The 22,403-nt window shown below is 38.7% G+C and overlaps 2 protein-coding genes and 1 pseudogene across 2 annotated transcripts; 2 read left to right on the top strand and 1 right to left on the bottom strand.

Annotated features, from left to right (window-relative positions):
* Positions 1-5,168: 5,168 nt before the first annotated feature.
* Positions 5,169-8,426, top strand: LOC147863772 (exocyst complex component EXO70B1 pseudogene; annotated as a pseudogene).
* A 3,108-nt stretch (positions 8,427-11,534) lies between these two features.
* LOC147863771 (uncharacterized) lies at positions 11,535-15,064 on the bottom strand. The gene is made up of 2 exons (XM_087319555.1): positions 12,294-15,064; positions 11,535-12,176 (listed from the first exon to the last, which is right to left on the bottom strand). The coding sequence occupies exon 1, from the start codon at positions 14,288-14,290 to the stop codon at positions 12,926-12,928; it is 1,365 nt and encodes a 454-aa protein (XP_087175681.1). The 5' UTR covers positions 14,291-15,064; the 3' UTR covers positions 11,535-12,176; positions 12,294-12,925.
* Positions 15,065-19,046: 3,982 nt separating this feature from the next.
* LOC147863770 (uncharacterized) lies at positions 19,047-22,223 on the top strand. Its single transcript, XM_087320538.1, has 4 exons — positions 19,047-19,264; positions 20,334-20,453; positions 21,019-21,237; positions 21,524-22,223. The coding sequence occupies exons 1-4, from the start codon at positions 19,112-19,114 to the stop codon at positions 21,947-21,949; spliced, it is 918 nt and encodes a 305-aa protein (XP_087176664.1). The 5' UTR covers positions 19,047-19,111; the 3' UTR covers positions 21,950-22,223.
* The last annotated feature ends 180 nt before the right edge of the window (positions 22,224-22,403 follow it).

The following is a 22,403-nucleotide window of genomic DNA, read 5'->3' as shown; positions in this document are numbered from 1 at the left end:
CAAAATCTTTTAACTAGTGTATGCATAGATCAACTAGAGTGGACAAGACTGGCCAAATCTTTAGGATGTGAAGCAAGCATTGCTGAATTAGTGAGAAGGTCGCCACTTATTTTGCATAGAGAAGCAACATAACTAAATGTTACTGACTTTGCCAAACTCCCTTCATCCTAACATTCCTCCGAACTCATAAGAGAACATATTGGACTTGCTCATAAAGAAGGTGTGAGTCATGACTACATTCTTGTCTTGAAGGGGGTGTTAATATTTGGCATTCATTCTCCCAGTCCCTTCACTAGTGATATGTATTCTTTTGGCTTTTACACTTCAATGGTTTGCTTGGCTTGTTCCCTTAGTTTTTTGGTGAGCTTCTTAACAGTCTATATTGAACCAATCATTAGAAGGGAATTTTATAAGCTTATACTCTTAATTCAAAAATAATAGATGCAACTCTTCTCTAGTCCATGCATCTTCTTCCATTTATGACATAGGTCCATGTGAATCCCCAATTGTTGAGTGAGCATTCAAGGGAATCCACTTATATCTTGGAAAATTTAGATGTAGCTTAAATGTCCAATCTTTCATGGAAGCACTATTGATGGTGGTCCCATTACTCATGTTTCCCAAAGAGACGGATAAAGATGTATATTGTTTCATGATTGTGTGACTAAATTCTTTAGATATGTTAAAATATTGTCAACTTCATTTGCTAGTATATAATTCCTTGCTAGAATCATTTGCAAACATATGGCTGAGTTTCAAAGGTTTATTAACTTGGTTTAATGAAGGAAGAATTCTTGGATGTACTAGGTTCCAATAGCTCCTACGAAGGACACAACCATTTCTAATGACACTAGGCATATTCTTTGCTATTCAACCATCCAAACTCATGGAAGATCCAAAGAGTCAAGTAAAGAAATAACTTTAGTTATTCTATTTCAACTTTAATTGTACTTTTGTTTTTTCTTCTACATTTTAGTGTACCATACTCCACCTACATTGCTAGGGTGTGTGCTTTGTAATGAATGTTGGTCTCATTGACCTATCAAGGATCGTATTATATCGCCCTCTCTCTCTCTCTCTATGTGAAGACACACTGTTATATTGATTGTATGTGAAAAACACTACAATACTACAACTAATTTAGTTCCATCTCAAAATGAGTACTGAGAAACACTACAGCACTCACTGATAGGCAAGAACACCCTATGAACACTAAATCAATACTCACTTGAACTTCAATTTGCCTTAACTCTATGACTACCATCAAATTCGAAAACATTGTGCATATCCCAATAATGGTGCAATCCCCAATACCTCAAAAATAGAAAAATGTCCTCTCTCCCTAATTTGTAATTGGTCTCCATAGAAGCTAAAAATATATCAATCATTCGTTCTCTCTCACATGTGGGCACACATGTACACTCACCATGATCATGAGTTTTAATGTATTGGTAATCCAAGTCTTGTTTGTGTGGAGGTATAGGAAAGAATATTCCCACCTTTAGCTAGAATGACATCAGGATTTAGTACCCATCTTGTAGAGGGTGTTTGATGAGAACCCACAAGTATGTGGGCTAATCATAGGACACAAAGACAAGATCGTCTACAAATCCAAGCATGGGATGCCAAAGATAATGAAAGCAAAAAATATTCTCGTATATTTGGGCACCATACAAATGGCTTAAGTTATTGAATTTGGTTACGGTATTTGAGGTAGCGACTAATTACATGCTCGAGATAAAACTTTGAATTGTGACTGATTGTTGCAACTTCTACGAAATGAGAACATGGCAATAATAGTCAATTCCAATATTCCTATACACAATAAAACCCAAATTTTGGGACACCTACAAGGAAACGACAAGATGCATTCACATCTTCTCAATCCCCATGTTATTTAATATGAGAAAAAGCAATCACCCTCCTTCACACTAGTAATCATGGTTTTAAATTTGAGAATAAATCTTGAAGGACTCACTAGAGGAAACCCTCTCTACACATTTCACCTTAATCATGATAGTAGAGATAATGAGCATCTCACACTATGATGTGACACATTCATGTTCATCTAACAATGCGTCAAGCCCCAGGGCCCAACCCACCAATTATAGGAATAAAGTTGGACACTTGAAAACAAGCCTCTTAAGCACATGTATTACCTACTAATGCATAGTATGATCATAAGAAAACACATGAGATATGTGTGGCTAACCCCTAATCACCAATAAAGGGGACTATATTGTAACCCTTTTTTATGGTTCCATGGGTCGTGTTAAACAATTTATGGGACATGGCAAGGATCAAACTTGGAGTATTTGTAAATGTTGGTTTTCAACATTTATTCCATAACTTAAAAAATCACAAGTTTAGAGAGAGAGAGAGAGAGAGAATTTTCAAGAATCAATATTTAAATGTCCACTACAATCTCCGAACATGGCTAACACCATGATGAAGATCATGATTTTTAATGCTACGATGCAAAACCATAAGAAGATAATGAAATATAAAGAGAGAGATTGATAACTTCTTAATGTCCACGGAAGACGAATTGCGATCTATGAGACGGGGCCTATCCCATGGCAAGGGTTGAACTTCATCACTTCTAGAATTTGATTACTCATGATGAGATGAGTAGTAAACTACATTGCATTCTCGTGAGGGGTAGAATTTGTATTCACAAAAAGTGAGAAGGGTAATTTTGATATAGAGCATAGTCTGTTTATATTCGTTCTCCTTGATTCCTTACGCATTTCAGGTTGTGACAACCTATGCACACTTCAAACTTTTCTTTTCACCTAAGAAAACAAGACAATTGTTACATTAAACCCTAGAAATCGTGTATGTCAAAAATACTATTAGAGACCTTTAGAACGTTTCGTCTATAGATCACTATAAAGCCCTACTCCTACTTGTGCGTTATGGAATTCCCACATAAACACAATTTGTCGTTTGTTGTTGTAGATTGTCTAATACGTGCATGTATGATTAATAAGGAAAACCAGAATATTTATTGTGAAATGCATGTTTACACTTGTTTTCCTTTATCTAAATCCAATCCCATTGTTGACAAAAGCATACTATCGTGAAGAAATATTCACAATTGATAATATGCCCACACATACATATATGGGCATGTGTGTCCATGTATGTATGAGTTCGTGCGTATATTTTAGAAACATACCAATGCATGTCCTTTGTTCGACTTCTTATATATGTATACTATAAAACATTTTAAGTCAATTCTTGTACATGAAATGCTGCAATAGTTTTCATTGCTATTTGCAAGCGTATATTATTAGGCTTTAGAGGTAATTTATATTTGGCAAGAAAAAGTTGCGGTTTCCACCACTCACTCGAGTCATTGTCAATATACTTGTTCGAACTATGAATAAGTGAGTGGTTTTTCCCCCATATTAGATTTAAATAAAACTTACCAAATTACATCATACATGTAAGAAGTTTTATAAGTATACAGATTGTTTTTAACCTTTCGACAATGCATATATTACTCTTTGGAAAACTCAACCTGAGGTTAACAAAAAAAACCATATAAAACAAAACATACAAATGTGCATAGCTTCCAAAGTGTTCAAATTAAAGCTGAAATATCTCTTTATGGGTTTTCGTAAATTGGAGACAACTATAAAGAGGTTGTCTCGAAGAGGACTTGTGAAGAAACGGTAAAGTTAGCAATGGGCAACTGTAGGCAAAGAACCATATAAACATAAACTTTCTCTATAGCGTACATGTAAAGAGCAAATGGCAATTACGTAGAAAGGTAGAGAACTTTATAAACACAAACGTCCTCTATAGCATGTAAAAGAAGACCTCGTGGAGAACGTTTTAATAACGAACTCTATATATGGCATGCACGTAACTTGTTTTGCCCTCGAGGCAATGCCAATCAAAACGAATATAAACAAAGGTTCGTCCTTGATTCTTTTCCTTCAATTCCAAACATCTACCGCCACTCCTTTGCTTGAACCCATTGTTGCAAATACATGGCCATTCTTTGCACACCCCACCCATTTTAACCATCAATTGTCCATGCTTTCTAGGAAGAGTTTCTTGTGACAATGCCTATGCAAGGTGATTTACTTCAACCCACTAGGCATTATTGTGTACCTATATACCTTATCATGCTTACATGTATATATATTTCTAGGTCAATGATAGAGTTTTAAAAGAAATTGTTGGTTTTGCGCGTTTATGAAAAAACGTTTTACCCACCCCTTTCACACACTATGGTTGAATTGGTGCTTTCCAAGGGGAATTACTAGGAGGCTGTGGACTTTAATTCCTAGAAAGCTCCACTGCATCTCTCAAAGAGCCCACATCCAGGATGGAGTTGTTCAGGTGGTGAGTGTGAAACGGAATGTGTCTGAAGAATCCACGAGTAAGGTGTATACAAGGGGGGGGGGGGGGGGGGGCACAACTGGGATTGTGTTCACACAAGTGGTCGGGTGCTTCTGATGCCGGCCATTGGGGGGGGGGGGGGGTGTATTGACTCGTGGCCAGTGATGGAACTTACTATGGTATGGCACCACGTCAAGTATCTACTAGTGATCATTTTATTGACAGATGTTGCGGCTTTGACAATGCGAGAGGATCGAAAAGAGAAGGGGGGATTCGGCACCACATTGCGAATGCGTGGGCGCCAGAGTGTGACTCTTGACTATGTATGTATGTATGTATGTATGTATGTATGTCATGGTCCCATGGATGGTGCATCAATAGTGACTTGCCTAATCAATGACAGAGAGAGAGAAAGAGAGTGTGTGTGTGTGTAAGAGAGAGACTGAGAGAGAGTGTGTGTGTGAGAGAGAGAGAGAGAGTGTGTGTGTGTGTGTGTGTGTTTGTAAGAGAGAGACTGAGAGAGAGTGTGTGTGAGAGAGAGAGAAAGAGAGAGAGAGAGAGAGAGAGTGTGTGTGTGTGTGAGAAAGAGAGAGAGAGAGAGAGAGAGAGAGAGAGAGAGAGAGAGAGAGAGTGTGTGTGTGTGTGAGAAAGAGAGAGAGTCTTGTAGACTTTTTCAATTGTGGACTTGTTGCCACTATGTCTCCTTCTTCCTCTTCTTCTTCTTCTTCTTCTTCTTCTTCTTTTATTTTGAAGTCTACAGAAGAGAAGGAAGAGATATATCCACCATATCCATAGCTTCCCCCCCCCCCCCCCCCCCATATCTCCCAAATCGCCCATCAAGCGAGTTTCTTCACAAACGGAGGGAATCATCCCCACCATAGCCAATTTCTCCATCAGAAGTAAAGAAACCCTCTCTTTTTTTTTTTTTCTTTTTTTTTTTTTCTTTTGAGCCAAGTTTCTTCTTTCTTCATCATAATAGAGAAGAAAGAAGAAAGGAAAAAGGGAAAAAACAAAAACCTTCGGTTTGATCAAGGGGAGATGGAGCTTGACTATCAGATTCAGGAATCTCAGAGCTATGAAAGACTTCGAGGACTTCAGATATCTCTATAGCCGGTTCTCTCTGTATTTTTTTTGTCTAATTTTTATGCCTTTGCCTATCTGTTCTTTAGAGCTTCTTTGAACTGTCCTTTTTTAAGGTTTCTATCCATAATTTAGGGTTTCGGTGGTATTTTTTCAACGGCTTCTCTCATATTCATTTTAGGGTTTTCTTGTCTATCCCTAGGGTTTCGTTAATCTGTATTTTCGGGTTCCATCGACCATTCATTTACTCTTGTACTTATTTTCTTTCTGTTTCTCTATTTTTCTTGTCGTGTTTCTTTTATTTTTCGTTTTGGTTTTCATTGATCTCATTTTTAGGGTTTATTTGATCTACCTATATCAAAAGATCAGATCAGATCTGTCTTCTGAATTTCTGCGCATTCATCACAGCCAGAGATTCATCAAAGTATTAGCCTATTTCACACCGTGAAAGAATAAGAGACTGGACGGACAGGAGAATAATATACACAGAGAGAGAGAGAGAGAGAGGTAACCACAGCTATGGAAGGCTCTAATGGAGATGATAGAGTAATGGCCACAGCCCATCACATCTTAAGAACTTTGGGTTCAGACAATGAGAATGATATGCTTCGGATCCTTTCGACATTCGATGATCGATTCTCGACACTTAGCCTCTCTCAACCACGGCCAACATCCCAAGGAGACAATTATGAAGAAGGAGAAGAAGGAGAAGGAGAAGGAGAAGGGGACGGATTGTTTACAGACCCTGCCCTAATTTCAGCTCAAGACCTCATCCTGAAATGGGATTTCGGTTCTTCCTTGGATCCTGATCCATCTAGGCATGTGTTCATATGGACCGAGAATCTGAACTGTGCCCAATCTTACCTCTCGGCGATCGACACCCTTTATAAATTCGTGGTCGAATCGAACCAAGTGCGGCGGCCTAGAGACCGTGACCCTGTCCATGAGGTTGTCCTGGGGTCAAACCGATCTCGATCCACCTCGGATCGTGATCCCATCCTCGGAGCCGACCATTCTGGACCCTCGGATCGCGACAATCCCGCCCTCATCGACCACGCCAAGAGCCTCTTACAGATCGCAATGCTCCGCCTTGAGGAAGAGCTCCGGAATCTCCTCGAGGAGTGCTCCGTGCCCGGCAACCCAGAAGATCTCTCGGACATCGTCTATGCCTCTAAGAAACCAGATAGCCCGAATGATGTCGGATCGTTGGTGTCGGTGTCTGTTGAGCTTCTGCAGCCCGACACCTTATCAGATGTGCGTGAAATCGCGTCGCGGATGGTGGCATGCGGCTACCGAACCGAGTGCACGCAAGTCTTCGTCTGCCAAAGAAGAGCTATGGTGGAAGAGAACCTGCAGAGGCTCGGCCTCGAGAGGCCGACGATCGAAGAGGTGCAAAGGATGTCGTGGGAGGTTCTCGAGTCCGAGATCACGAAATGGGTCCACATCATGAAGGTCGCTGTCAAGGTTCTTTTCTATAGCGAGAAGCAGCTTTGCAAGAAGGTCTTCGAAGAAGACGGGTCGGATGCGGTGTTTGCCGACATTGCCCGAGCTTCGATGACCCATTTACTCAACTTCGGCGAGGCGGTGGCAATCGGGAGGCGTGCTCCGGAGAAGATATTCAAAATTCTCGATATGTATGAGACATTAAGGGATCTCCTCCCGGCTATAGAGGAATTGTTCTCGGGGATGGAGAATGAATCTCTGAAAGCCGAGGGCACAGCCATTCTGAGCCGTCTTGCAGATGCCATACGAGGGACTTTTTCCGAGCTCGAGAATGGCATCCAACGGGATGTATCACGCACTCCAACCCCAGGTGGTGCCTTGCATCCTCTCACACGATATATCATGAATTATGTGAAATTTTTCTACGAGTATGCGGACACACTAAACGAGGTGCTCAAGGACCGGAATGTTCCACCTCTTGCGCCAGTTGGGGAAGGTAGCTCCTCTCACAGGCACCTCGACACTACTGGCAAAACCCCTCTCGTTGTCGCGACACTCACAATAATGGAGTTGCTAGAGAGGAATCTTGATGCAAAATCGAAGTTGTACCGAGATCCAGCCCTCACATCTCTCTTCTTGATGAACAACTTGCATTATATGGTGCAAAAGTCGAAAGATGATGCTGTGCGCAAACTTGTTGGTGATGAATGGATCCGGCGCAAGAGCGGGAAACTCCACCAACATCATAACGAATATAGAAGGACGGCATGGACAAGGGTGTTGTCTTGTCTCCGTGATGAGGGCATGAGTTTTAGCGGGTCAGGTTCTACCGGAGGGTCAGCAAGACATATGCTACGCGAGCGGTTCCGAAGCTTTAATGTGGCTTTCGAAGAGACGGTGAAAACTCAATCGAGTTGGATAGTCCCTGACCCTCAACTTTGCGCCGAGCTACAAATCTCCATCACCGAGATGATACTCCCGGCATATCGCTCATTTCTGGGGAGGTTCCTGAACCACCTTGATCCGAGGAATCCCGAGAAATATGTTAAGTATTCACCAGAGGATGTGGAAAGCCAGTTGAGCGAGCTTTTCGAAGGGAGCACGGGATCACTAGTCAGGAGGAAGTCATCTATCTCAGCTTAGAGTTTTGGCTTCACACTTTATGATGTGTGTTACTGGGTTGGATTTGGTTTCACACATGTGATGTGTGTCACTAAGTTTCACACGAGCGCTGTACGCCTCTAGGTGTCACACTCCTATGTAGTATGTTACTAGGCGTTACACTCCGGTGTCTTTAACTCGGGGTTACACTCAAACTACACTCGTTTGAGTCCGCAGGACTTCTCAGTTTCACACACACGGTTTGTTTGACTTGGCGGCACACTCATAGGTGAGCAGGTTTTTCGGGATTTGTGTATCTGAGAAGAAGCCCGATGACCCTTTGCCTTGCCTTACATAATGCCGAAAAATCTTCATTTTTTTTTTTAATGTTTTTGTTAGATATAAGATTTTGAGCATTTCAACTCAGTATATAAAGCTTTCTGAAATGTGCTCCTAAAAAATTGAATCCAACTCATGGTATGAATCTTTATAGCTCACTTGTTTCTTCCTATGCTCAATGCTATCATTTGCATTACCAAACATGATTTAGATTATTCAAAGCACATGTAAACAACATATATGTGAATGTGAGTTCATATATGAAGGTCAAGAGGGCCTATAGTGTTGAGCTTGTAAGCATAGTATTGACATGGGATGGTCATATAGGTAGGGAATCCCCATTCATTGACATGGTCATGGTCATATAATTGTTTATTGTGCATGTATTGACGTTCATGACATTATAACATCCGTTTGATGTGTCTTGCCGTGCAATCTCCCTAGCACATGGCATATATTAGGTAGGTGTCATTCATAGTATTGCTTACTAATATATTGGATGGTCATCCCTTGGATTGGTTTGGCCTTGAATGTGTATGAGGCCTCATAAGAGTGCATTTGGTACAAGCATACATGGGCATCAAGTAGTTTTCATGGGTTTCACCATACATTGGACGGTCTTGCATGTTTGTGCCAAGATCACTCTTATTAGGCCTCATCCATGTGTGCTTACTCATATATTGGATGGTGATCCCTTGGATTGATTTGGCCTTGAATGTGTATGAGGCCTCATAAAAGTGATTTTGGTACAAGTACACATGGGCATCAAGTAGTTTTCATGGGTCTCACCATACATTGGATGGTCTTGCATGTTTGTGCCAAGATCACTCTTATTAGGCATCATCCACATTCATGGTAATGCTGACAAGTCAATTCATAGTATGATATATACATGCCATGTTTACCGGTGGGGCATCTCATACCCATGGAAATCCCCTTATGGCCGGCCATATGTAGCAACACTAGTAGACCTGTATATCACAAGCTCATATCCATTTATTAATTCTTGTTGCATTTTTTTTTCTCGAACGATGTTTCGTTCTAGCAAGATAACAAAGTTGCCATCTAGCATAGATCTGCACTTTCTTGAAACCATTGCTCATGTTTTCTTGTCCACATAAGACAGTCTTATGATCAATTTGAACCTTTGCAAGGAGAGGGCATTCTCGTTGTGTTGCCTACTTGGTGTTTCACCCACACCATTGGTGAAGCTAATAGATGTCATGATGAATTTGAACATGTCTTTGTATGAATATTCGTGAGGTGTAATGCATGCAAGTCTAGTGGGAAGCATCGTCATGGTGTCTAGTGGTGAATGTGCTTAGTAATTTGAGACTTTGTTCAAGATTACTCACATCTTATTTAATTCTTTTATTTATGTTCCATATGTTGGTTAGACTTAAGCGATTATGGATTATATGGATATTATGTAATGACATAGTCTTCAACCTGCCTTACATTATATTGTTTGCAAACATTTTTGGAGTTCCTTTAGACCACAACATTGTCATGGAATATTTTGTACATTACCATTGTTTTGTGATGTTTCACCATGATAGCTTCAGATTTATCACTAGCAATGTCAATTCCTACTAAGAGAAAAACACTAACAATGCACGATAGGTGATGGCATTCATTTAGTAAAACATCAAGTCCATCCAAGTCCTCTCTCGAATATGTGAGTCATGAACTTGACATGCATCTAAATGTTTGAAGTTTGTAAGGACGTAACAGTGGATTTCCTCCCCTTGGTACAAATTATTAGTATAAAAGCTACTAAAATAAGTTATGAGAAGTAGCGAAGAAGATTGAACAATGAAGACCATGCCTTCTAGGACAAACAGAATCTTTTCCATTAAAGAAGGATAATAGTCTAGAGATGAAGAAAAAACTAGTTTTAAGGGTCTCATTTTCCTACAAAAAACATTTTAATGTGCATCGATGGTCTAGTGAAATTGCAAGGCACATGGTCAAGAAGACGTGATATATTTCCCCCAAACTGTTACTATAGTCATTGTGTCTCCAAATTTCCTTTATTCTCCCTTGTAACCCAACCACTCTCACAATGTACATTTTCACAAATATGTGTAAGATTAATGAACGCAGCTTTGTTTGCACAATTCAAAGCACACATGGGATGTTGACATGTTTGTGATGATATGCCTTTTCTCTCAAATGTAAATCATTGTTCGAACTGTGAAATGTGTGTCCCTTAACAACCAACTTTGAGTGTGCAATTTTGAGTCAATTTTAAATCTAAGTTAATATTTTCTCATACATCACATGTGTTATCTAGGAAGCGCATATAAGAATGGCACTACTTAAACTAGGCGAGCTAAAAAATGATGTTAGTTTCAACGAAAGGACTTATAAAACGTTGAGTCCTAACATTCGCATGGCTTCTTGTGGCAAATCATGCACATTGACATCGAAACATGTTAGTCATATAAAGGTAAAACGGGAACAATGCATTATAATATGTTTCAATGTGAATGTGCATAAAGGTAAAAATTGTAATGACACCCTAGGATTAGCATTTTCTAAGTATGGGTCACAAATATTTCCATCAAAAGAATCATACGATTATGCCTTGGATGCCATGTTTAATTAAGTTCCATTGGTCTCATTTCTAATAAGATGAAAGCTTTCACAAGTTTTTTTTGATGATGCAATCAAGAGATAGGATCATTTGGCTACTATTCAAACTAAGGCATTCGGAAAACATTGCACCTTTTTCCGCACTAACCAGTAGTATCAAATTAGATCTACCATAGTCATTGCTAATTTATATTTCCTAGGTTTATGACAATGCTTTCCCACTTGCTAGTTGATAATATTTTAGTTAGTCATGTACATAATTAAGAAACTTTTTCTAATTAACTCAGAGATCAAAATGGTCTCTAATTGTGCATTAATTATGAGTTACATCTTCAAATATGCACCGTAAGAACGAGAATTCAAAATGTACATGTACATATATTCGCACAGCACGTACATATATACTTGTGTGCTTTGATTTGCATTCGATGCATATATGTTACTTTCTTTTCCTTTGATTTCTACTTCAAGGAAAAAAGAAACACACATTCAATATACAAAATACAAATAAATAAAAAGCAAATCTCCATTCAATAGATAAAATAAATAACAATGAAGAGCAATTAATAAGCAATACAGATTCAATATATAACTCAAATATAACTTTGTTATTGACATTCTCACAGATAAAAAAAGCTGCTATTATCTTATCAAGCTACAGATTATCTTTTTACGAATTCTGAAATACACTCGAATTTTTCTTCATTTCCACAAACACCTGCATATGCAGATGTGGACATGTCAATGTGCATGTGGAAATTCCTGTTATGGAGGGGAGGTTTGAAGCTTGTTATTGCTTGGCATTATGATTCTCTTCAATGTCACTTGAGGAAATCTCCAGATTGTTCCTTAATGCTTCCAGTGTAACTCGCTGATGGTCAGAAAAGAGAAAGATATGAATCACCAACTCTTTCTTCATAGCCAAGGTTTGAATGACGGGGAGGTTTGAAGATTGTTACCACTGGGCATTATGATTCTCTTTGATGTCACTTAAGGAAATCTCCGGGTTGTTCCTTAATGCTTCCAGAGTAACTCACTGATGATTGGAAAAGAAGAAGATATCAATCACTCACTCCTGTTTTCATAGCCAACCTTTGAAGCAGTCCTCACCCAATGAGGGTAAGGCAAACCAGAGTAGCCGAAAGAATTTTCTTTTCTCTGAGGACAAAGTCCCTGAAGACCAGAGGTATGTGACATGCATGCCATACTTAGTAGCATTAAGTCAAAGAATGGAGCTATGTTTGAAGCAGGCATATCACCTGGAGAAGATTAAGCAAGTACAGTAGCAGAAGAATTCTTTAATATGAACACAGTCCTTAAAGATGGGAAGAATATAACACATCTACAATACTCAGAATGACGGCCAAAGAGAATACCAGCCTCAAATTGTGACAAACCAGTAGTTCTCGTGATGTCAAGGTAGTTAGCAGCCAGAAATTGAAAGATATTTCCTTCATTCAACATATATATATGTACAAAAGTTGTAGATCAAAACAAAACAAAAAAGGTTAGACAAATGATAAAGAAGGAAGAGTTAACTCACAGTTGAAGCAAAACTTGACTGACTCTGTTACATATCAATTGGCTCTAGGAATATTAATACTAGAACTGAGAACATATGATTCTATTCCAAGTACAACAGGAAGCCATCAGACACAGTGTTTGGATTGGATAAAACCCAAAACATGTTGAGGTTGGGGAAAAACAATATAAAGGAGTGAATAAATTCATGTTTACAAGGGGAATTTCTTGTATGCTAAGCTGTTAAGTCCAATTTCATCTTACACCATCTCTCTCTCTCAATTGTTCAAGTGGGTACAAATCTCCCTTCTTGAACTACTGCAAAAGAGACACACTTTCATCTTTCCGAATATCCTCTAAAACATATACTGTTGGTGCCTCACCATTGTAAACACAAAGAAGGTCATTAGGTCATTCATTTTCACAATATTGGCGTCAAGATGATTTCCTATCAAAATCTATGACACAACTTCGAGGTTCATTTATCTCAGTGACGATTATCTTTTGTAGGGGCTATTTGATCAAACATTCGAAACGATATCTTTTCTAATTGTAGAGCCCAATCACCTCCAAGTAGTTGAGGGTTCAAATCTACTGCAACCTTAAAATCTGTAAGAGATATTGGACTTCTCAGCTTTTCTTTATCTTTCTTACGATGTTCAACCTTCATATATTGCCCCTGCCGTACACCATTTATACTTTGATGATGAGCTTTAGGACCACCTTCTTTACCACTTTTATCTGATGAAGTATCTGTATATGTATTTTGAGATCTTATTGCATTTGTATATGATCTAATCAGTCTAGTTAAGTATGCATCTAATGCAAGGTTGAGTATGTCAGCACTATCTCTACTAACACCCTCTAAACCCTCTGTTTCAGTCATCTGTTCCATGTACATGTGCATACTATCTCCATCTGGAAGCTTTCTAGCATCAATAGAGTCCTCCTCAAAAGCTTCTTGCAAAATATGAGGAAGAGCTTGTGGCAAAACCTTGTGATGAGTGCTTTGTAATGCATGGAGCGGGCTTCTGAATGGAAAAGAAAGAGACATTGCATCGTCCCCCCTTTCCTTAAGCATGCCACCATTGTCGTCACACAATATAGCCTCTTCTCTTCTTTCCTTAAGCAAACTATCATTCTCACCAGACAAAATAGCATCATCCCTCCCTTCTATGAGCAAACCACTATTCTCACCAGACAGTATGGTTAATTCAGTTATACCACTGCCACTAAGCTTAGTTCGTTTGGTAAGCGGTTGAAGAGATCTATTCAATTCATCATCAGGCTTGACACCATCCAATTGCTGGGTTGATCTAAATAAATCTGGGGTTGAATGAGAATGATCTTCTCGAGGCCCAAGTGGGCTAGCTTTATGGTCTCGAAGAGTTCTTCCTCTCCGAGGTGAAGGAAGAAATGAATCTCCATTAGATATTAAGGTCGATGGTGAAGCATAATGTATGGTATCTTCACTTGTAACACAAGGAGAATTTGGTATCAGAGGTGGTTTTGAAGGAGCACTTTGAACGCTCTGAATAGGTGATACTTTCCCTTTCACAGCATTGCTCAATATAGCTCTTACAAGTTGATTATGCAATGATACATTCTCTTTACCAATTGTTTTCACTACAAGCTTATCGAGCTTGGGTTTACTTAGCCCCAAGCTTAAAAACCTTCGAAAGTGAGAGAAATACCTCTTTGCTTTCTCTATTCCAACTCTCTTTGCTATATGATCCTTGATTGATTGAACATTGATTCTCTCCATATCATTCCATCCTTCAGAATTTTTCGATGAAGATGAAGAAGAAGCTCTATGAACCGGTGGAAATGGCTTTTGCTTACTCTCCACCATCAATGGCAAAGCTTTCCCTCTATTTCTTTTGCATTCAAATCTCAACCAATGGCTACGGATATGGTTATGGATATAGTTATAAATATAATTATGGATTTAGTTACAAGTACTGAGAATAGCAAATTTGATGAATCTTATTAGGGCTATATCTTCTGCTAACAAAGTATATACATAAGATGGGCTAAACCATAGCCATTTCCTGCATTATCTATCCTCCTAAGCCTCATCCTTCCTATTATGGTTTAGTTGTTCCCAAATTCCAGTTCATTCCATTTCACTAATCATCACATCAGGGTTTATTTGTCAATAAATTAGGTTTTACTTCTCACCAAGATATGATTCACTTTTTACCAAAATAAGGTTCACTTTTCGCCACATTAGGCTTCACTACTGACCATATTAAGATTTAGTATGACCACATTATGGGTTGTGCCTCACCACATTAGGGTCTGCTCCTCACCAATCCAAGTTCACTTTTCACAACAGTAGGGTTACCTTTTCACTACATTGGCGTTTGTTTTCACCACATCAAGGTTTACTTTTTCACCACATTTGGTTTTTTCTACTTCAAACAATGTATATTAGCTCAAAGTGCGCCGTGTCTCAAAAATCCCAAAAAAGATTAGGATTTTAATCTCTGTTTCAAGTTAGGGTTTCCTTATCTGCTTAAAATTTGACGAAATTTCCTTCTCTGCATCAAATTGTAGGGTGGGTGTGACTCTTCTCTGCTTATGATTTTTTTTTAGGGTTTTTTTTTTTCCAACTCTCTCTTTTCTGCAGGGGGGAAAAAAAAATGAAGAAAAGTAAATATGGAAAATTAAGTTGATTTGATTGACTGAGAAATTTATCTACCCTGTTTATTCTTACTGAGGAGTTCGAAGCTTCTTTTTTTATGTTCCCCCCCACCCCCCGCGCGCGCAGTTGAAAGGGCAGAATCGTGGTCGGAATGAAATCGAAGCAGCAGAATCTCGGGGGAATTTTTCAAAAGAAGCACTGGAAATCAGGAGAGCGAGGAGCAAAAGGAGAAGCAGAGGAGCTCGGCGATGGTGGGCTATGGCGGATTCATCAGAGTTTTGTTTTTTTTTTTGTTTGTTTTTTGTTTTGATCGGAGGTGAGAGAGGAAGGGGAGGGGAGGCAGAAGAAGAAGAAGAAGAAGAAGAAGAAGAAAGGGGGGAACTACGACTCTTGCTTATGACTTCTCATGACCAATACCATGGTTTTCTCAAAACCACCCCCCCCAAAACACACAAGAACAAAAAACAAAACAAAAAAAAACCACCCAATGACTCCCAGGTCAAACATATGTATGTACAATACATATGTCGAGAAGCCGCCTCTGTCCGATACTATGTTGCTTTGCCGATGATAAGTTCCGAATCGCAATCCCATGAATCGCTCGATGCCCTCGTTGGTCTCACTCTCTCGGATCACATATGTTTTCTCTCTCGTGGACCTGCACCTAGCGTGAAAAAAAAAACATAACTATTGTCATGGACACTGGAAGCTTCTGAAAACTCCCTAGAACTTGGAATAGATCATCTACTAATAATCTACTAAGGTATGGTCATAACATGACCATGTATTTGGATGTGTCGGTTAGAATATAACACTTGTACTATGTACAAGAGGTGAAGAGTTCAAATCTTGACACGACTGTTGTCATGTCCCTATTCTAGTGACAACAGAAACGTGCAGGGCATGCTGCACAAGACCATTGTATACAAGGTCAATACAATAGGCCACCTTCTTTAAGAACGAAGGTGACCTGTGATAGCAACGTAACCTCTTATGACTTTGTCGTTTGATCCTCGAATCTCTCGCCTCCCTCACTAAAATGGAAACCACGTGTGATATTCAATATGATTGATTCGTTCTTATTTAATGGGGTTCCTTGGAAAACCAATACAAGCCTAAAACAACAAATGCGTTTGAAGGAGATGCCCAAACAAAATCCTACAAATGGATGATGTGATGGAGTTATATCCTCATATGTTCCTACGCAAGTAAATGCGTATAAAAGTCAATAGCTTGAACTGGAGAACCAACCTTAGGTATCTCACAAAAGCCACTTTTACATTAGGTGGCTAACCCTATAGAGCATCTCATAATTTGCCTCACAAATTTGGACAAGAATTGGGCCTTGTTATAGACATCATGTTATAAGTATACTTAGTCTTGAGGGTAGCTAAAGTTTTAATTGATTAACTCATATAATGCACTCTTGGTTTATCTTTCATTAGACTAGATTGGAACAAAAAAATTATCCTTGTAAAAAAACACCATGTTTCCAGATATTTTTGCATTGAGGTGGCGAAAATGTTTAGGTAGATCTTATTAAAACCATATCACATGAATCATCATTCAAAATATCTTGGTAACAAAATCTCAATGCACTTAGGATGTCTCAAATTGGAGTTCTAATGTGAAAGTTTTGACCATTTTCCTAAAAATAAACTAAAAGCCACCAAAGTAAGTCTCTTTAATCTATTGGTCGAGAGATCATCCTTTAGGAATATTCAAATTGCTTAAATTATCCAATTTTGGATCTTAAGTTAATATGATATATGTGCCTAACTCCACATTATTCACTTTCTTGTATGATCTTACTCTTCTTTGTACACTTGTTGATAACCTCTTTCTACTTGGATGCCAACTTGACATTCTCATCTAAACGGAGCCTTTGTATTAATTGGCATTGAATCTCAATATACTATGTTTTCCCATGAAACATCAGATTACTTGAGCATGCAACTCTGATTATCGCCTGCCATTTGAATCAACTCCCTAGTAATAGATATTTTATTTCCACTAAGTGAGCATTCTCATCCACTTAGCTTTGCATGTATGTATGTATGTATGTATGTGTGTATGTGTGTGCATCCCTATTTCATATATATTTATGTATCTACTATGTGTGTGTGTGTGTGTGTGTGTCCCTATTTCATATATATTTATGTATCTACTATGTGTGTGTGTGTGTGTGTGTGTGTGTGTGTGTGTATCCCTATTTCACATATGTATGAATACCCATTACAATGTTAATGTCTATTTCTATCTCTCTCCATGTATGTATGTATATATAGATATATAGATATATCCCTATTGCTATAAGTAGTCTTGAATGTATCTACAAACCGTAACATTGGAGGTAAGATGACCCAACATATAGATGGCATGCCCCCAACCTAATACATGCATACTTCTAGGTGGGGGAGGTACATGCAAGGGTGTCAACAAGGAGGGAGGCTTGTCAAAGTCAATGGACAAGTTAGAAGATGTGGGATTGTGTGAGGCCAAACTCGTGTGGGGGAGAGCTATAGGTGAATTGAAACATAGGATGTGAGGAAAGATTGGGTGGTTGGAGAGGGGATGCGTCGGATTAAGGAATAAGTGTGGGTGAGGTGGGGGAAGTCAACATCATGGAGGCATAGCCATGATCAAGATGAACATGAGTTTCATTCACGAGCCATGTGAACATCATCATCAGAATTAAGAAGTGAGCCAATAGTTGGTGATACCCATATGAATAACTAAGTTCGACCAATTGGACAAAAGTACAACACACTTCTATTAGGTGATTTGGAAGTCGGGGGAGGGGATGTAGGTTAGGAATTTGTAAATGTCAAGCACTTGTAGTGTGACTTGTGGACATAACAATGAATCCCTTCCTTTGTCCTCACATAAAGGTAACTGCCCATGTATGCAAAGATCTTCAATCCCTAGAACTCTCATTCTCGAAACTTATTGTGATTGTTATCACATAGTTTTCGCTGCTTATTTCTATTGTTTTGTTATGATATTAGCAAATTCCTTTACTCTTCTCTTACTTAGCAAATTCTTCTGATCTCTTCCTTGGGTTAGGGGTTAGGATACGTTGCAACATGAGGTGGCAAGACTTGTGATATTTCTTTCTCTTACCTCTTTGTGGATTACATGTCACCTCGTATATATTTTGTAGCACATGCTTGGTTTTCTTAGTATGAAATTGTTTTATTTTTGCTCTTGTTTCAATGTTGTCTTTGTGCTCTAATTCTGTCTATCGAAAATTTAAGCCATAAGTCGAGATTCTAAGACTTGTTGTAACGTGGGAGTTAAGAATTGGGTCTATAATGCAGATGCTTCTAGTTCAAGTCTCGATTTTATATATTGTCAAGAAACGAGGAGAGTGTTGCACCTATAGACATAGCCGAGGCGGTGGCATAGACAAAGAAGTCTGAAGCGAGATGAAAGAAGCATCGGGACAAAGTACACAAGCGGAGCCAGAGGGGAACCGTTGATTCAGGGAAGCGAGTCAAATGGCAAAAGAAAAAGCGGGGAGCCTGGGGCGGGGATTGAGAACGAGGTAGAAAGGTCAGGGCTGGCAAAACTCTGTGTGTGTGTGTGTGTGTGTGTGTGATACAGGGAGGGAGACGAGGAAGGAAAGAGCCCCACTTCTAGTGTTGTCCAAGGGATAGATAGATAGATAGGTATAGGCTATAGCTGTGTTTGCGGTTTTCTGCAGGGGGCATGCTTCGAGCTGTTTGTGAGGCCAGTGGGAGGGAGAGGGGTACTTTCGGTAAATACCCAAAAGTCAAGGATTACGCTTTGGTGGCAGTATGTACATATGTACATACATATTTTTATTTACTTACATATGTAATTATACATATACATACATATACATACATATATACATATGTATTTGCTTTGCTTGTCTATGTTTATACAAATTCCTTCCTCTACCCTCCTTCACCTCTTCCCTCAATCCTTACACACAGACTCAGACTCAGACTCAGACTCAGACTCAGAGACACAGTCAGATTCAGAGTCAGGGCCAGGGAGATGAAGAAATATGGTCTTCAGCTTCGCCCCCCCCCTCCCCCCCCTCCTTCTGCTTCTGTGAAGAAACCATCGATTTTCAATGAAGACGAAGATGAAGAAGACATGGAACAGACCCTCGCCCGCGAGGCCGCGAAGAAACGAGCCCTTAAAGAAGTAAGCCTTCTCCTTCTTCCTCTCAATATCTCCTGTTTCCTGATTCTTTGTTTCCTTTCTTGGGTTCCTTTTCAAAATTTAAAAAAAAAAAAAACTAATTCTTTATCTTTTTTTGAGAACCAAAATAAGTATTGGTTAGGAATGAAGCATGTCTCTGCACCGGTTCCCTCTGTTTTTTGCCTGGTATTTTCTTTGTTTCTATAGAAAATGAAATTGGTTTAGAAAAGGTTTGCTCTAGTATAATCCTACAGAAGAAAATAGGACTTGTCCAGTTCCCCTGTTTTCCTTCTTCAAAAGGGCTCCATTGATCTTTGATTTTTCCAGATAAGCAAAATCGGTTTACGATATGACTTCTTTTAAACATCTGTAAGAAGAAGAGAAGAAGTAAATATGTCCTTTTGGTTCCTCGAGATGTGATTTCCCTTGAAAAATGGGTCATTTCTTTTTCTCTTTATATGAAACAAATTATGGGTCAGAAATAAATCCTCTAGCATAATGCATCTGTAAACTCTTACAATAGATTTAGATCAGTTTCTTCTCTTTGATTGGTTTTCTGTTATTTCGAGGAACAAGTATTTAATTCAAGGCTCTTTTCCTTTAATGGATCCTTCTCTCTCTTTATAGATAAAAAAACTAGAATAGAAAATATGCTTTAGTACATGCATATCGTAGTTGGGCTGGTTTTCTGATTTTTAGAGACACCACATCTGGATTCAATATTTTCTTGTTTCACCAGGGTCCTGTTCCCCTTTTCAGAAACAAAACTTGGACTAGAATGGATTCGTTAGTGAATGCATCTCTTAGTTTGGTTAGGGTTTTCTGGTTTCTGGCATTTGAAAAAGAAGGTTAAATTAAAGGTTTCTTATTATATTCTTTTTCTTTGATAGATCCTTTCTTTTTTCCTTGTTTAAAAACAAAAACCTGGATTGGAAATAGTATGTGTACCTTCTCACAGATTTTGGCCACCTGAGTTTCTCTCTTTGATGAATTTTCTATTTTCTTGTATTTTCAGAAACAAGGGTTGGATTCATACAATTCCATGGGTTAATGTGGTTTCATCAATTTACAGGTAGAGATTCAACATAAGGCTGCTTTGGAACAAGATTCAACAGTGTTTGATTATGATGGATATTATGATGAAATGAAAGCGAAATCGGCTCCTCCACCAAGAGCTCGGGAGAAAGATAAGGTAATATCATGCTCACATGCATTCTTTCAATGGTTTACCTTCTGAATCTTTACTTAAGGAAATATAATGTATCAAGCACATGCCCACATATTTGTGCTCTTGAATGGAAAAAAAGCTGTGTATTGTTTGTGTTGTGCATATCATGAATGCATGCCATGAGAGACTTTGTTCCAAACAACAAGAATGTTGTAGTATTGTTGTGTCTCACATGACATGAATGGTTCCAAGATCATTATTTGTTACTTGAAAATCTGAAAGAGACACATCATGAAAATCAGTGTTGTTATAAAATATGGAGAGTAGATGTAACCGTGTATTGCATCTTGAAAATTAGTGAACCTGGAGGCACAAATGATAATACTAAAGTACTTTTACTTTTTCTAGGTTACCTTCTAGTGTCAACTCAATGTATCTGAAAGAACTTTAGGAGACATGAGACCTTTTTATGACATTATACAACCATGGATTACCCGTTGATTTGGAATGTTTTGTGAATTTAGAGTGGTGTAGCTTAGTTTTAACAGAATACATCCATGTCTTATATCATCTGCGTTTTTTTTGGCAGCCTAAGTATATAACAAAGCTAGTCGAGAAAGCCAAGATTCGCAAGCAAGAGCAAGAAATCGTGTATGAACGCAAACTTCTAAAGGAGAGGCAACAAGAGGACCACCTATATGGAGACAAGGAAAAATTTGTGACTGCAGCCTATAAAAAGAAACTAGCAGAGCTCGAGAAATGGAATGAAGAAGAGCGGTTACGTCAGTTACGAGAAGAAGCTGAAGAGGTGATTTACAGTTGTACTTTCATCTATTTCATTTTGCTTCTCATAATAGAGGGCATCAACTTCCAAAATCTATTTTCTCTTAATGGTGGGGTTGATAGTTCAAATTTCAAAGGGTAATTTTTTCGTTTTTCTCGAAATCAATTTTTTTTCTCTCTTGTAATGGGAGTCAACCCATGACTTCATTGCAAGGGCTTTGACAACTAGGCCAAAACAATGGTTATGAATCCTCCTCATGGGAAGATTTCCTTGAAGATTTTTGCTAACACATTAATTTCTCTGTTCCCAGGTTACGAAGAAAAGTGATCTTAGTGACTTCTATAGGAATTTGTTTTCCAAGAATGTCGCATTTGGTGCAGGTACAACAGAAGGGAAGGTAGGTAAAGAAACCAGTCCAAAGCCTGCTAGTCCCAAAAAAGCATTAGAGAAGAGTCCTTCAAGACAGGAATCAAAAAGCGATTATATTAGACCACCAGCCAAAGATGATGCCTCCTCTACACTTTCTGACACAACTTCTGTTAAAGAACCTGAAGGAAGCAATCTTGAAGAGGCATTAACAACAAGAGAGCTTAGTCCATCCAAACATATTGTGACCGGAGAGGAAGTGAGAGAGGGGAATAGTGAAACAGTGAAGACAGATCGTAAACCCTCAGAAGATGCAATATCAGCTGCCAAGGAACGGTATTTGGCTCGAAAACGGATCCGCACAACATGATAGTTGAGGAGAAAAAAGTCAATGAGCTCTATTGTTTTCTCACCTTATGTTTTTGTTGGTGTTAAACCCTTGTCCTTGATTTTGTGAATTGAGCCCTGTTGTATGCATCACATTTCATCCCTGTTAGATTTCTAATCAGTAGATGTTCAACAACTACCAAATGCAAGGTGGTGGAATATATTGTGAATGTTACTGAGATTTTGTGAATGCCGCCCTGCTGTGTACATCACGTGTTAATCCCTTCTTTATGGTGGCGTTGATCCTTTTTCTAGATATCATTAGTATTATGTATAGCTTCAAAATTCTAATTGTTAGATGTTCAATAACTACCAGATACAAGGTGGTGGAATACCAATATGTAGTTTTGGTAATCATATTCATAAACTTTTCTATTGAAATTCTTGTCTGCTTATTTGCATGAGCCAAGATGATATCATTGTGTTTCGTTAATATT

The sequence above is a fragment of the Azolla caroliniana genome, unplaced genomic scaffold (genome assembly GCF_043228905.1).
Source record: "Azolla caroliniana isolate FFs.n. ecotype wild unplaced genomic scaffold, voAzoCaro1.0.p SCAF_5, whole genome shotgun sequence".
NCBI lineage: Eukaryota > Viridiplantae > Streptophyta > Polypodiopsida > Salviniales > Salviniaceae > Azolla > Azolla caroliniana.
Note: the sequence above shows the minus strand (reverse complement) of the source record. Positions and strands in the feature narration are given on the sequence as shown.